General features: G+C 40.7%; 1 protein-coding gene across 1 annotated transcript in view; it reads left to right on the top strand.

The window, feature by feature from the left end:
• The window catches only part of LOC111874482 (apoptosis-stimulating of p53 protein 1-like), a 248,013-nt gene extending 241,674 nt beyond the window's left edge, over window positions 1-6,339 (top strand). Inside the window, exons 4-5 of the mRNA XM_023870023.2 lie at window positions 4,782-4,895; window positions 6,269-6,339. Of these exons, the coding sequence (XP_023725791.2) occupies window positions 4,782-4,895; window positions 6,269-6,339 (185 nt within the window). The remainder of the gene's footprint in view (window positions 1-4,781; window positions 4,896-6,268) is intronic.
• The last annotated feature ends 9,740 nt before the right edge of the window (window positions 6,340-16,079 follow it).

Raw genomic sequence — 16,079 nt, forward strand, 5'->3', positions numbered from 1 at the left:
CATTTTTAGATTACTCGAGGGTTTTACAGATATGAAGCGTCAAGACTCGAAATAAGGCCACGTATTGAACTTCTACATTTTAAATTCTTCGAGGATTGCCCTCTATAATTAATTTGCTATGGGAGTTAAATCCCGAAATGTGACGAGAGAACCGAACGCGCTGTTAAGTACTCGTATGAAGAACCAGTAACTTGGGTGATGGGCAAGGAGGGGGAAGATGCGACATGTTCATTCACTGAACAAGTTCTTAATTCACTGGAGCCGTCAATCAAATTATAGGAACTTGTCTTCTGGCCCAGCGGTTCACGACGCCGAGCCGAAGAAGTCACGGCGCTCCAATCAAATTGTAAACGCATTCAGTCCGTATAATAATTGCTACATTGGATTACGAAGGGCAGAATACTTCATACGTCAAACAGAGCTTATTATCCTGGTTTGATGAGCACTGTTTCCCGATTGTACTTTGTCTAAAGGAGCTGTTCTCAGACGATCTTTCCTCCGGACCACTTGAGAATTGTTCAAGTTAAAAGTAATATATAATTCAAATTTTAGTAAAATGAGGTACAATGGGAAAAGAAAGGCAATATAAATGCAGTTCAAAATCAATACATACTCGTATATCATATTATCATGAATATGTCTGCTGTGTTAAAATTATTCATATAAGTTCCATGTAATACTGGTATTGGTTACCTTGAGCCTTGGGTCACATTTAGCATGCATCCTGCTTTGCAGTTGGGCCTGACAGCTTGATGAGAACCCGGCGAGTGGCATCAGAAATATACTGCTTTATCTGGAGGTTCCGGATACTTTCCAGTTGATTGAATCCAGAAATCAATAAGGAAATTCCTTTTTAATTCCGAACCTTGTATTCCGTCAACTCCGTCAACTGACAATTCCCCCCCAAAAATACTTTGTAATTTGCTGGAAAAATTAGATATCGGTTATTATTTGATCATCTGAAGGATTACGTTTTCAATTATTTCGTTCCTCTTATGCTGGAAAGTAATTTTCAGCTTATTTCTTGAACATAAGGAGGTGTCCTTTAATATAATTTCTTATGTTTCATCAAGAGCCAATCATTTTCAGAAAGAAAACATTTCAATCCTCAAAACCAGTTGAAACTCTCTTTAAAAAAAAGGTACCAAATAAATGACGTTCCTTAATCATTCTGTTAATATTGTCTCTTAGATTGAAAATGTCACCGAAATTTCTTGAAGGCCAACGTTTGAATTGTTTGAGCGTATAAATGCATCGACATTGTTAGTTGATAGTTAGAAGCAGGATGAATCTTCGAAATAATTTTTGGTTTGAAACAAAGATTTTGATATAAATATATGTACTTATTTCAGTAGTTCAATAAAATGAATAAGGGCTGCTTATACTCACAGTTCTGAGAGCCTCACATCCAACATTGTACCTGTTGACAGTCACCTTACATTAGTATGAAGAAGTTTTTGAATGAGTATTGGCCATTTGCTCGCACAGTTTGTGGCATTAAGAGTTTTCAGAGCAGTATCCAAAACATCCTTCATATCTCTTCGCATTTAGAGCTTGTCGGTGAATGCTACAGTGACACAACAGACGACTTTGAGGGTTCCAGCTACTCTTCCACTGGGTGTTCCCGTTATTGCCCATATAGATCGGTACATTCCACACCCCATGCAGCGTCCGAAAGCAGTATGCGGAGATTGTTCTACATTTCGTCGGATGACAACAAATATCTTCAAACACCGTTCCTTCCCATCCACACCAAATTTATGCAACAAGATTTTACAAGTCTCCGATATGGGTCGTTTCGTCTAATTGCAGTACAGAGTACTTGGTGTTGTTAAAGGCAGACCCATTTCTAAGCAACTTCCGAAATAAGCGCACGCAACAATAGAACCAGGTAGCAAGAGGTTCTTTTCTATGTGGTGCGCATGTATCCATTGCTAGGTAACGGGCCAATAAACACGCATTCTTGACAATAGAATATGGTGTTTTCCGTGGTGTCCATGCCGAGAAGTTTTTGAGACCAAAGTCAGAAGAACTGGAAGAGTACGAGGAGTACACCGGAATGTACAGCAGTGGTTTAGTTGAGTTGAGTTGAGGGTTCAGCTGTGGAGTGTTGACCAGCGGACAACGGAAGCTGAAGAATCTCCATCGCTAAAATTCGTTACCAGGAAACGTCTAGTGATAACACTGCAGATGAATAGCCATAGTGGAGAGCAGTTGCCACGTAGAGACTAGTGAAAGCTGATTGAGAAGACTTCTTTTCTTTTTATTGCTACCGGGGTGGGACTAAGTCCCTTGTACTGCGGCCACTTCTGGCCTATTGTACCAGCCCAAGATGATAGGTGAGGGTGATTGTGGAGCAGTTGGTGGAATGAAGATTGGCAGGGGAAACCGAAGTACTCGGAGAAAACCAATCCCAGCGCCACTTTGTCCACCACAAACCCCACTTGACCAGACCCGAGATCGAACCCGGGCCGCCGCGGTGAGAAGCGAGCGACTAACCGCTTGAGCTATGGCGAGGCCTTTGAGAAGACTTAGTACGGAGTATTTGTAGTGTGGAAATCAACAATAGCGTAATAATTATTTGTAGTTACAACTTGTAAGTGGTCAGTAAATATAAACGCGTGACAGTATTAAGCACACGATTAGCTAAAACATGTTCACAACTCCATATGGATTTCTGGTTTCGCCCATCCGAGAAGCCCGAACCAAGTTCCGTAATCAGACTTGATTACAGTGGCTAGTTTGAGCGAGTTTTATGCCTTGTTTGCACGATGTGCTTAACATAAAAGGACAGTGGAGAGGTAGTCGCTCTGTCTGTCAGTTATGTGTTTTATCTTCTAAACTACTGATTGGATTTCAATTAATTTGTTCTGAAATTTCTGGACCAAGTGTTATTTGATGAATTTAATTTTGTTTACTATTTATTCGATCCAACTTCTGTAGGAAGCTCAAAATGAAATTGATCAGTTCTCACAAGAGCAGCAGATAGGACAAGAAAATAATATATGCCATGGTGTTTATATGTTCTTAATAATTGCATGTTATGTTTAGAACATTTCATGGTGTTGAGAATGGTTAACAAAATGAAATGGTAAAAGTCTGAATCCGGCGTAATATACCCGTACTTAGCAATTTTTGGGGCTTAAATTTGAGTATAGACTCTGTATAATATAATATAATATAATCTATAAATCGGAAGAAAATCATAGTTTTATATTGCTAAAACATCCTTGAGGCGACGTGTCAGATATTAAAAACTTGTAGATGACTCCAACAAATCGAAATTGCATTCAGAAAGAATCTAGGGAAAGGAGTTAAAGCTGGAGAGTTCTTGCTGCTGTTCGGTTCAGAGTGTTTTGTCTTCCCAACTGCTGGTTAGAAACGCAAAGATTAAAATGTACAAATTAATAATTGTGTCTGTTGTTTTTTGTGGCTTTTAAACTTCGTCTCTAGCACTGATGTAAGGACATAAATTCAGAGTGTTTTAGAACACAGCACCGAGGAGAATATTTTTACCCAAGAGAAGAGACATAACGACATAAAACTGCAATATGAGGAGCTTAATGATTTGTACTCTTCACCAGATATTTTTAGGGTGATCACATAAATTAGAGAGAGATGGTCCGGATATGTAATACGCATGGGACGTGTTAGGAATGCATACAGTATTCCGGTCGGAAAATCTGAAAGAAGGGGGGGGGGGAGGATAATTTAAACGCTTAGACAGACATTGGAGAATAATGTGACATGACGCCTGAAAGCCAGAGTGCTAGACAACAGCTCGTCACGGAAGTAACACACGTTCCCGCGGCAACGAAAAGACGCGGAATAGTCCATTACTAGACAACGGTTCGGTAAGCATGGTCCAGCGGCAACGTTTAGACGCAGTACATTCGATTGGCCTCGAACTTACAAATGGAGAGTTCAGTTCAATTCAGTTCAATGATTGATTCGTAAGAGAATTCCCGAAGTTAGATGTGCAGCTGTGAAGTGTTAACTATCGGACAACGGAAGCTGAAGAAGTGACCGATTCGTAAATCAGAACCAAGCCAGTCACAGGAGAAGGGAAGACAGTCCATTAAGGAATGGAGCGAGTTTTAGGCAGCTATTGATTTTGAGCTGCTGTAGTTGATTGTAATTGTTTGTAATTGTAACAGAAGTGACAGTAAATCCAATCATCCAATCCAGAACCTGTTGTTATTAGTCACAGGTCCCTGGACTCGTGACAGTATTATTAAGACGGGTTTTAAGTAATAGGGTGGGACGATATAGCATGAGGATAGGGATTGATGGTGGGGAATTGCGAGTACTCCATCAAATTCCTTAAAAGATAGGAAATGTCTTGAGTAGCTCAGTGAATGTTCGCTTCTCAAGATGGACTCTGCTGTACGGGATTAGTTAGTTGGTTAACATTTAATGTACTTTCCAAGTTAGCAACCATCGCTCGTAAATTGTGCCTACTCTTGATAGATTTTCCCTGAAACATTCATTGAAACAGAAATGCAGGTAAATTCGTATATCCATTTACTCTTTATTGTCCTCGTCAAAAACAGATTTGTGTGTTTCTCTATGTTGCTGATTTTTAATGCCGATTGTGTCATAAGCGTTCAGCGAAAAATGTTTTTTCTGTGATAAAGATTGTAAAGCAAAGAATGTGGGAAATGTGCAAGAAGAAACGTTTCAACTCTTCTTTGCTAAATGGACGTAACAGATTGTTCGAGTTTGTCTGGTGTATAAAGTTTTTATGCCACTTTTGAGCAACACTGTTTTCTGCTCCGCAGAACGTGTGCTCCGGGATGACGAACGACCCCTAGAGATCCTGCAAGAGTGGGGACCTCATCAGGACCAGGTCAAGTTCGTCCTCAGGTATACCGTACTGCCATCTGCAATGAACGGTGAGTACTGAGGTACTAATCCTTGTTTTTGTGAACTCGGGTAGCCTTAGCGTTATTTTGCCATAGAAATGTACAGAAGACATCCAAGTAGGGAAATAACTGGCTCATATCTTGTGTTATTAATGCTATTTTATCTACCTGCACGTTTGCCTTCAGTTGTAAGTCTGATTATCAGCGGGGAGCAGGACGCGCTCCGCCCTCTCTCTTTCTCTCTGATCTCGTAATATTTATCACAGGGGCTTTGTACCAGTCCAAGTGGCCATGTGTATTTAAGTATGACCTCTCTGATATCCAGCTGGCATGTTTTAAGAGCGATATTTTCTGAATTGTGAGTCGAGTGATGTGTTTACTTCCGTAGTTTATCTGTGTGCATAACTGTTTGTCTATCTATCGATTTATCTAACTCCATATCTGTCTTCCTTTTTACATTTTTCTTCCTTCAGTTTTTTCCTCTTTTTTTATGGTACATCTACGAGGGTAAATATGTCTCTCTCAAGTTGTATTTTATGTTTCCCTTCCGCATGTTGAGTGTCTACATATGTAGCGGAAGTCAGCGGGCTATGAAATATAAATATTATGTAATATACGAATGAGCTGTTAAAAGAGACTTAGCTGTTCGAGAAAGAGAACTCTGACGTAAGGCAGTTTAACGCTGCTGTGACTAACGAAGGCTCACTAAAACCCAAAAACTTCTGAACAGTTCTATCCACATACGGCTTAATTTTTTCAACATTCTTTTTTGAGAGGCTGGATGTCATAACTGATTGCAATTTACTGTTAGACACATTTCGCAAATTACAAAATTTCAATAGCACGTTAACCTTTTGTTTTCCGAATATCCCACTTCTGACACCAAATTGTCACGTGTTGGGTATATAACGCGACAAATAACTTCACAATTTTATCCGCTGCACTAGGCGACTTCACGATCCACACTGTGTCACTCCTGATCACACACCAACATAAAACCGGAAAGTAATAGACGTTTCTTTAATGGGTAATGCTATTATGGTAATACGGAATTACTGTAGCTTAGTTCTGTGTTTCTAGACAGCAGGTTGGCTAGGTAGGCGTGCACAGCCCATCTAGATGCAAATATTGCAGCTTCCTCTTAGGCAGCAAATACTGCCCCTTCGCATTCCTTAAGGAAACAAAATGTAGTACCTTGCTTCGCTTTACACTATTCATGGCTCCGTTCTCTTCTTAAGTTTAATCCCGTCTCCTGCTTAATTCCCGTATACATCTCACTTGTAATCCGATCATAATCTCGCAGACACGGACATTTCGTAAGATCCTACTCTCTATGGGACTAAGTCCTTCAAGGATTGCCATAACTGTTTGTTCTTGCTCATCCGTGTCTTCTTTCCTCTCAGGTCACTGCCAATATACGAGACTCCATCAGCAGCGGTACAGCACTTGTAACTCGGTTGTTAATAATTCCTAATGTGGAGATCGTGTGCGTCCGTCCATTCGGCTTCAAGTTCCTTCTGCTACGTTTTACAAAATGTGCTGTTTGGAATATGGGTTTGAATTTGTTTTTGAGACATTTTTCGTTCGTATCTAAACTAAACTAAACTCTCTGGCTTGAGTCCGCAAGTGAACTATACCGACAGAGCGACCGCCGCTTGTCGGCGAAGTTAATGTCAACTTTAGAGGATAGAGGTTGTCGCGTGTTCAGCACAACGAATCCCCATGGCCGTTAATTTCGGTTTTCTAAACCAGAGCCGCTATTTCCTTGAAACAGCTCCTCAGTTATCCTCACGAGGTTGAGTGGACCCCGTTCCGGACGCAGTGCTTCTCAGAAAATCTGGTAGCGCCGGGAATCGAACCCGGGACCTTTGAATCTATAGCCAGGAACTCTGACCACTAGACCACAGGGGCAGTCTTTGGTTCGTATCAGTTAAACATAACCCTTATGTTACATGAACCCCCAGTGAACTTTGCCGGTGTTCTTAAAAACGGCTCGTAAGCGCGAATGACTATGCTGTTGAAGGGTCTCCAAACCCATTATTATTCTTAGAGGGGTGAGACTGAGTCCACTTGGCACTGCGGCCACTACTGGCCAATTGTACCAGCCCAAGATAATAGATTATGGTGTTGGCGGAACAATTTGTATACTGAAGATTGGCAGGGGAAACCGAAGTCCTTACAGAAAGCCTACCTCATTGCCACTTTGTCCACCACAGATCCCATATCACCTGACCCAGGCTCGAACCCGGGCCGCCGCAATGGAAAGCCGGCGACTAACCGCCAGAGCCATGGCACTGCTTTCCAAACCCACTACTACTACCTGGAAATGGCTCAGCGTAAAAAAACTGCTACATGATGTAAAATATATAGCTGTTTAGGATCTACGCATGTTACTGGGAATATACACTCAGTACACAACGAAACAAAAGGAACTAATAAGTTCTATGTTCAGTGTAGAGCATTTGCCTTTGCAGCAATAGATTTGTATCTGCAATAAATGAACGTGACAATCAAACTACTCGTATCTAATAACACTTTCGAGGAATGTTTCACTCCTTTCAAGCAAAATTTTCAAGCTTTATTGGAAGTGCTTAGGCAAGAAGCGACGAACGGTGGCACTATCTGCATACCGATTTAAATTTCCTCGTCTTCCTGCAGTTTAGCACGGAATGCTCGCATTTGCATACAAATTGACGCTTCAGTATACTGCTCGACACTTTTCCACACCTAGGGACATTGCCTCAGTGTCACCTACTTAACAAATCCGCGTGTTTGTCTCAAGGCAGTGTGTATCACAGTCCCCAGTTCTGTAGACAACTACCCAGACTTTCTAGATTGGACATTTCATGTTTCAGCTGTTCCGAAACTGGTGAGTTGATAGGCGCAGCATCAACTCAGATACAACAGTACAACTCATAATTATATTCTTAATGAAGAACAGAGTCTGCTTGCTTCCATTCGGATTGCAATATTTAATATTTCATTTCCCTATCTGAAAACTGAAATAGCAGAATTCAGTATGATATTTTAGGTTTTCACGGTGGTGTGAGGATTTATTTGTGTTGTGGTAATCTGGATCATGACGTCGTATAGTCTGGTAGGTGAGCACTAACGGTATGGAGGAACATACTTCACAGAGATATTGGGTTTTCGGACTTTATCCATCGTCCTGGTTTTTAAGATAACTAATAAAAACACGACGTTTCGGAAACTGGATCTGTTTCCGTCCTCAGGTGAGGGAAAAACACCTATTCTGTTGGGTCCCTTAGAAAGAGCCTCAATCACTGGATCCAGTGTTATATGCCATCGTCAGAATCCTATAGTAACTACTAGGAACATACTTGCTTCACGTTTAGAGGAAGTAGTACGTATGTTCCTTCAAAAATATGACATTTTGTGTGCAAGTATAGAAGATAATCAATACGAATAAGTATGAAATGAATAATTCTCAAGCCATGGTGTAGAATTGAACAAGCTGGGAAAATCAAACCGCAGTGTACCCCACAAGTATGGAGCAAAATAAATCCGAGTATGTAGGATGTGAATAGTATCTACCATCCTATGGTGTACGTCTTTACGCTATTCATCCCGTTGTGTGTGATTGAAGTCCTGTTGTGTTTTATTAACAGCACGCGTAGATGGTACATTACTTATAATCCAATCCAACAATACAGGCAGACAACTCCCAGCACACACAGCTAATTATCGTTATTGCCGCTGTAAGCAGCACCATACATGTTCTACGTAATGCGCCGCGCTATTACATCATTACTGTACCCACTCCCAGAAAGTTTTCGTACTGCACAATTCTGTGCACCGTACGTAATGCACCATAAATATATAATTGCGACGTACAAATAATACAAGTGAATGAACCGAAGAAAACATTCACAACGAAATCAGCTGCATCTGAACAACACTTAAACTTAGTTACTTAATCCGTTCCTCTTATACCCTAAGGTGTCGAGGTTGTTTCTTCATTTTGATCATTTTACAGACGGCAGGACTCCTTGGACGAGTAATTAGCTCGTCGCAAAGCCTCTACCTAAATACATACACATGCCAAACATCAATGCCTTTTGTGGGATTCGAACCCACGATCCCGGCTTCCAAGCGAGCGAAGACAGTACATGCCATGACCGGCCATAGCACCTAAAACACAAGAAATGTATATATGTAATTAGATCTTGACCTGCGCCGAACACCAAGCGTTTTGTACATATCTCCCCAGCCAACACGCACAACGTAAGAATCCTGTTTGACTGAAATCTACGTTATATCTTTAAGCAACATCCTGCAACCCTCTAATACGTATGTTAGAAGAATTTTAGACGTAGCTAGGTATTGTATCGTAAGTACTATAAGTACAACACTGTAATTGATTCATTACAACTGGATCCAGCTTCCAGCGTAATAAAATTATTTATTTTTATGTGAAATGTTCACCTTATGATAATGAATATTTGATCGAAACATTTTATGACTTTAAGAAATAAAAACAATTAGGTGGTTATAATTGATGTAACATCTATGAGTGTTTTATAGACGGTTAATAAAACACATAGGACTATGGTGTATATATTGTACACGCTTTGTAAACCAGAAAAACAAATTACCTTTCCGACATTCCGTATATAAGTATAGAAGGCTATGAATATGTGTGATATGAACAGCTCTCACCCTGTGCTACAGATATCCAACAAGCTTAGTAGATCGAGACTGAAAGTAACTCTATGACGTTCTGCAAGTAAGTGTAGAAGAAAATAAGTACATGGGAAATGAGTAATTCTCAACCTATGGTGCAGATACTGAACAAGGTTAGTAATTCAAAGCACAGTCTACCTCTTCTACACATTGTAGATAAGTGTAGAGCACATAAATACGTAGGGCATGAATAATTCTGTACCTTAGATGCGGATATTGAACAAGTTCGGTAAATCAGACCTCTCAGAATCCTAGGTATGAACACGGAGCACAAAAAGTATGTAGGATATGAAAAGTTCTCGACCTTTGATGTAGGTATTGAGCAGCCTCTGTAAAGGAGAGCCGTGAAATTGGCGCCACGCTCTTCCTGCACACATCCTCTTCCATCGCTCAGTGAAATTTACGGAGTGCGCGGGCCTGGAGGTAGCGTTCCGTGCAGCAAGGTCATATATTGCCTCCACTGCTTCCAAAAACATTGTTTCATGTACAGACTGCAACAGCTTAGTTTTAATGCTTGGACATTATGCATCGTCTAGATTTTACTTTAGAAATGCTATGTTTCGGAATTGGTTCTGCTTCTCTCTGTGACGTAGACTACTTTCCGGCAGGTCTATCAGATCAGGTAATCCCTTTTCCCCTGAATAATCATTTTCTTAAATGTTTTGGTTTCTGTGTAAGGACATAGATGTTGGAGCAGATTATGTTCTGAAGCTACTGTAGCGCACTTTTGTCGCAAAATTTCACGCGTAACACGAAAGTCTTAGGCAGTGTCCAACAGGACGTCGTTTAAACATGGATATCGTAGTGTGATTCTGTTACAGATGATCTTAAATTTTGTTTTTTGCTTCGCGCCTACTAGATACAGTGATTGCATGATGGAAAGGCGCCAGGTTATCATCCGTCCTCATGTCTTACATGTCTTCTACTGATTGACTGTACTGAAAGTGGATGGCAGCTTCCCTCATGTTTAGTACGAAGTTCCATTCCCCCCACTCTTCGCCTCCATCCGCCTTCAGGACTCAGGACGCCTATAACAATGCGCCCTTTTGTTTAAAAAGTTGTTCTTTGCCTTAATTAAGTACCACGCCATGAAGAGGTTTGGGTGGATGAACGTATCGATCAACATCGATCTGAGATTTCTGAGGAACTGACGGACTAGATCAATGTACCACTGAGAGCTTGTGGTGTGTGTGTGAAGAAGACGGGTCCAACAATCCGGCATCGTTTCCGACCAACCACCAACCTTAACAGGATGTTGGAAAAACTGACACTTGGATTTGTCGAATGCGATCACTAAGAGTTTACGCGCCCTGAGGGGTGGAACCATGCCTTATCAGTGAAGTTTGTTCTGTCTTTTTCCAACAATCATTCACAGTTATGAGCCCATTTTGTACAGTCTTACAGCAGTAGCTGATACATGACGTACAATTTGTAAGCAAATGAGGTGACGTTCTGCAGAGATCTCTGACATGTTCGGTGAGATGTTCTAGTCTGCTGTGCAAGATTCCCCGCTGATTTGCTTAGAGTTCCGCGCCAACCTCTGCCAAACTCTCCTCAGTCAGAACAATAGAAAGGCTTCCATGTTTTGAAACGTTCCCATTTCCGTTCTTCCTGGAAACTGTCAGAAGGTTCAAGGTAAACGATTTTGTTGGTACCTTACGACATCTAGTTCTTCAGAAAAAATCATTTGAGATGCTTTCAACGACTCTGTTTTCAAATAGCATTCCTCAACTAAACATCCCTGCATATTGGGCGTCCTATTTATACACTACACTGTGGTATTATCGATCCAACATTAATATATTGTATTATTAATTTTCATGCTCCAACTAATTAGTACTAATTTGCAAGTATTCTGACTTGAAATGGCCATACTGTACAAATACAAGCAAACTGTAGCAACATGTCACATCCATTGCGGAAACGGCATCGAAAAATAAAAAGATGTTTCGTGTCAAACATTATTCAGTGAATTTTATTGCATTTGGTATTTTGGGCTGAAATGCAAGTCTTTGTCAGGGAAACTTCAGTTTGGTTCATATCTGTCCACAGCAACCTCCACTTTCGATGGAGCTCACACTGAACTCTGCATCATAAAATCCTTAGTAGGAAGGTGGTCCTCAAATTGGAGTTAAGTTACACGTATTTTGCAAACGCTGCTTTTGCGATATTGACGCCTCATTCGCCTTCAGATTCATTAGGCCTATTGATGTAAATCCTGTAGCAGGAAAATTAAAAGTTACTTCTAATTTATAACATTAAGGGCCTAACCTCAGTGATATAAAGTACGCGTAGTTTGAAATCATCTGAACTTATTTCGAGTAGATTCTAAAGGGTTCTGACGATGTTGGATGACACACAGAATTACTGGGTTTTTGGACTTTTTCCATCGTCCGGAATTCTAGGTAATAGAGGGCACGACGTTTCGGAAACTGGAACTGTTTCCGTTTTAAAGTGAGAAAGGAAGACACCTACTAAGTTGAGCCCCTTAGATTGAGATTAGCTTTTTCTAAAGGGCCCACGTGACACCCTCTATCCTCTAAACGTGGCACTAACTTCGCCGACAAGCGGCGGTCGCTCGGTCGGTATAGTTCGCTTGTGGACTAAAACTACGGAGTTTGTTTGTTGTAAGGGGCCCAACTGAGCAGTTGTCTTCCTTTCTCACCTGAAGAAGGAAACAGATCCAGTTTCCGAAACGTCGTGTCCTCTGTTACCTAGAATTTCGGACGATGGAAAAAGTCCAAAAACCTAGTAATTCTGTGAACTTATTTCCTTCAACAGCCTTCTGAACTTGCTCTAGACCGCGATATGCCTGCTGTCTACAGTCATGCAACATAATGTTTGAATCCAATTATTTTAGTTAATATACTGAATCACATTAACTTTAATTGCTAAGTTATCAAAAGCAAATAGCATTTAAATATGTAACTAAATATATCAACGCGAGATAAACGGCATAAGAGCTCCGTACACTTCGACAGAATTGGCGATCGATGTGTCAGGGTCTCACCACTGGCGGGATTTCGTGACACCCAGAAGCTGTCACCGCAACACAAATCGTGTGCTCCGCTGCAGCAGTGTCGTGGCCTCGCTCAGGGGATTAGTCATAGCTTCCCACCGGAACAGCCAGGTGTTCGATCCCAGGTCAGGTCTTGTGGGATTTGAAGTGGACAGTGGCACTGGGGCAGGTTTCCTCCCTGTACGTTTATATCCCTTCCGTTTCTCATTCCAGGAACTGCTACACATTCGTTAATCGTTCTATCACTTTCGCTAACTGGTTTTGGTGCTGACACTGTCGTTAAGTGACCATTACTTGCAACTGAAACAGTTACAAGACCCAAGATACGCGTTATGCGTAGTGTTGCTACTTGAATGTAGTTGTATGGAGCCTTCAAGACGCAAAAATGCGGGCTTACTCTGGCAAAACTTCTCGCATCATGGAGCCATACTTTTTTTGTCTTTAGATTTTCGTTAAATATGAGCCGGTTTAGCGCAGTCAGTATAGCGACTGGCTATGGGTTGGACGGGCGACGGGTCGGAGTGCGAGTTCCAGTAGGGGCAAGAATTTTCTCCTCTCCACGCCGTCCAGACCGGATCTAGGACCCACTCAGCCTCTCATCCAGTGGGCACCTGGGGGTAAAGCGGCCGAATCTTGAAGCTCACCTATAACTAGTGCCGAGGTCAAGAATACATGGATCTGTTCATTCACTCCCCCATACGTCTACATGGCATAGTGTCTAATTATTCAAGCATAGGGACAATTTCACTTCTTTTAACTTTTCTTTAAATATTCACAGCGTCGACATTTTTTAAACAAATGCCGATCTAACTCAATTGTTTACTGTTTATTGAGATAGACAATGTTTCTTTCAATTTCTTGTTTTATAAAATATTTCATATGATCTATTACTAAGGAAATATGTAAATTTCGATTCATGATTATGCAAAATAGGGTTCTGCTTCACTGATATGAATAAGACATTAAACTGGTTGGGCAACAATTACTGTAGACACACTCCCACATACACACACAATTTCGCCGAAATTACATCAGTAGTATCGAAGATGAAATAGACTGCAGTTGCTCCCAATCACGCGTTCATTTTATCAAATTATTTTTAGAAACTTGCATAGACATTTGCAAGCTGTCATACAGAAAGCTGAGCTAAGGTGCATTTAAAGCCATAATCTATTGTAATTAAGATTGGCTTGTATTTCATGATCAGGTCTAGGCATGGGCTGTCTTGGTAGTCGTGTCGTACCTTCGAATTCTCTTGTGATAAATTTGTGTAATTTTTTTCCATTTATCGGGTAATATATTTTCTTTACTTAAATTAGCCCAAATAATGCCAATCCCAATTTTTAAAGGTTAATTGAAAAATTATATTTTGTTTATCGTTTGTATAATTTTTGATAGCTTGCAAGTACTATAAATAAATCCATAGCGTAATGAATAAAAATTTTGGAAATCTTATAATTAATATTTTACTGTGTTGTAGTTTAGCGTCCTGTTGCACTGATTCATATTCACAATGTGTATATATTAACAGTCTTCAAGTGCATACAATCCCATCTAGCACTTCTACACTACATGTTTCGGCAGTATGCTGCCATCTTCAGGTGTGTCGATCCGTTAACCATTTCACTGCTTGCCTTTATATGTCCATTTACAAATAATATTAAATTTGTACACGTCCTTATATAATAATAAAGCTTACGTGTTTAAAACATGTTAAAACCTATTATCTCATACGTCATATTTTTAAAATTCGTGTGTATTAATAATCATCCACATGGGGGTCGTTCTTCTTATGTTTCTAAAGTTGTGTGTATATTGTGTCTTATGGTGTGTTCTACTGTTGTGGCTGCGTGCGTTGTATCGTTGACACATCCAACATCCATATGTGACAATCAGTTTCTCTGTAGATTGTTAGAAAGAAAACGAGTGCGCATTATATTGGATCAAGTAAGAGAATTAATCTCTTTTTAGTCTAAATGTTCCTTCTGCCCTTTGTTTTCAATTTCTTGCAGTCGTGGGCCTCCAACGTAAAAGCAAAGTATTGATTAGAGGCCTGAGTTGGTATTGAAGGGAAGTCTAGAGCTACATGGTTTTAGATCGGCTTTAACTCGAAAATCCTCCACCTGCACCAAAGTGTCCACATGCCCGTTCATGTGTATAGAACACATGTGCACAGCTCTCTCTTGTTTCCCGAATCCCATTTGCTGGAGTGTGATGGCTTATTAAGTGACATGCATGACGTCATTGCACTTATTCACATCAGTACTGTTGTCAGGGCAATTACCGTCATTTGGTCCCATTTTGCACACATACACTCCAGCCCTTTGGACATGATATTGTCACACGTTAATTAAATGAAACCTGAATGGATGCTGTCCGTCATACGGCTTCGTCTGATGCATACTTCTTTTGTTAGGATTTGATGCCATTTTCACAGGAGTGATCAGTGAATGTGTACTGATATCTCAGTTATTCAACGACTGTGTTTTAACTGAGTAGCTGAACGACATCCAGTGAGATGGACAGATGATCATGAGTGATCAGTAGGTAACGATGTGGCATGGAGGAGCCGTGGCTTCTCTGAAGGTCCTATCTCGGCAGTCGCTTGTGGAGAATGAGGAAGCATGGTTGCAGCTTCTTCATGAAGGCGCGACACCTTAATGGAAACTACTATTTTGGATTTGAGCTTCTCACATCGGTGGTTATGAAGAGTTTTTCTATCTTCTGGGTTATAATGACGTGTAGTCAGCTGATAGTCAACCGACGTTTCCGAGGAACATGTCTCCTCCATCTCCAGGGTTGAAGAATAAACCAAGTAAGAAACCAAGGAGTTAAAGGTATCAATCAGAGCAGAACTTTATTTTTTATACTTTGTCTAATGTCCGAGTTCATTGAAACCATCACGTTTTTTTAAATGTTTCCTATTTCACCTACCCTCAAACCAAGGATTTTTGGGTATCGGAGGCCCCAACAGAGTAGATTTTCTCTCATATTCTGCTCACTTGCAGACGGAAAGAGAACTAATTCCCAGAAACCGATAGTTCCAATAAACTCGGACGATAGACAACTTCCAGAACATTAGTTCTGAACAGCGTTCAGGATATCATGTGATCTAGCCAAGATCTTTACCGGGTATCTCCAAACTACAAGCCAAGAGCCTTCAACTTCAGCTTTGCAGCATAAAACTGAACAAATTAGAATAGGGATAAATCTCTTAGAAAATCTATCGCTTTGCCGTCTTGTCTGTCATTATTTTCCTCAGTATTCCAGATAAATGCTGTTATAAGATTAATGCCTCTACTCCTTCCCTTCACTTCCTGCTGAAACCACAGTTCACAGTCATTCATCAGTGGCCCCTGCACAAGGTCTACCAAAAAATTTGTCGGGATTTCAGACGACTGTAAGTCAGGAACGAAAACAGGCATGATGATGTTGGCACTTATTGTCTGATCGTAAACTCAGTTTACTGACACAAATTGTGCAAGCACAGC

Source organism: Cryptotermes secundus, unplaced genomic scaffold, assembly GCF_002891405.2.
Source record: "Cryptotermes secundus unplaced genomic scaffold, Csec_1.0 scaffold483, whole genome shotgun sequence".
Classification (NCBI taxonomy): domain Eukaryota; kingdom Metazoa; phylum Arthropoda; class Insecta; order Blattodea; family Kalotermitidae; genus Cryptotermes; species Cryptotermes secundus.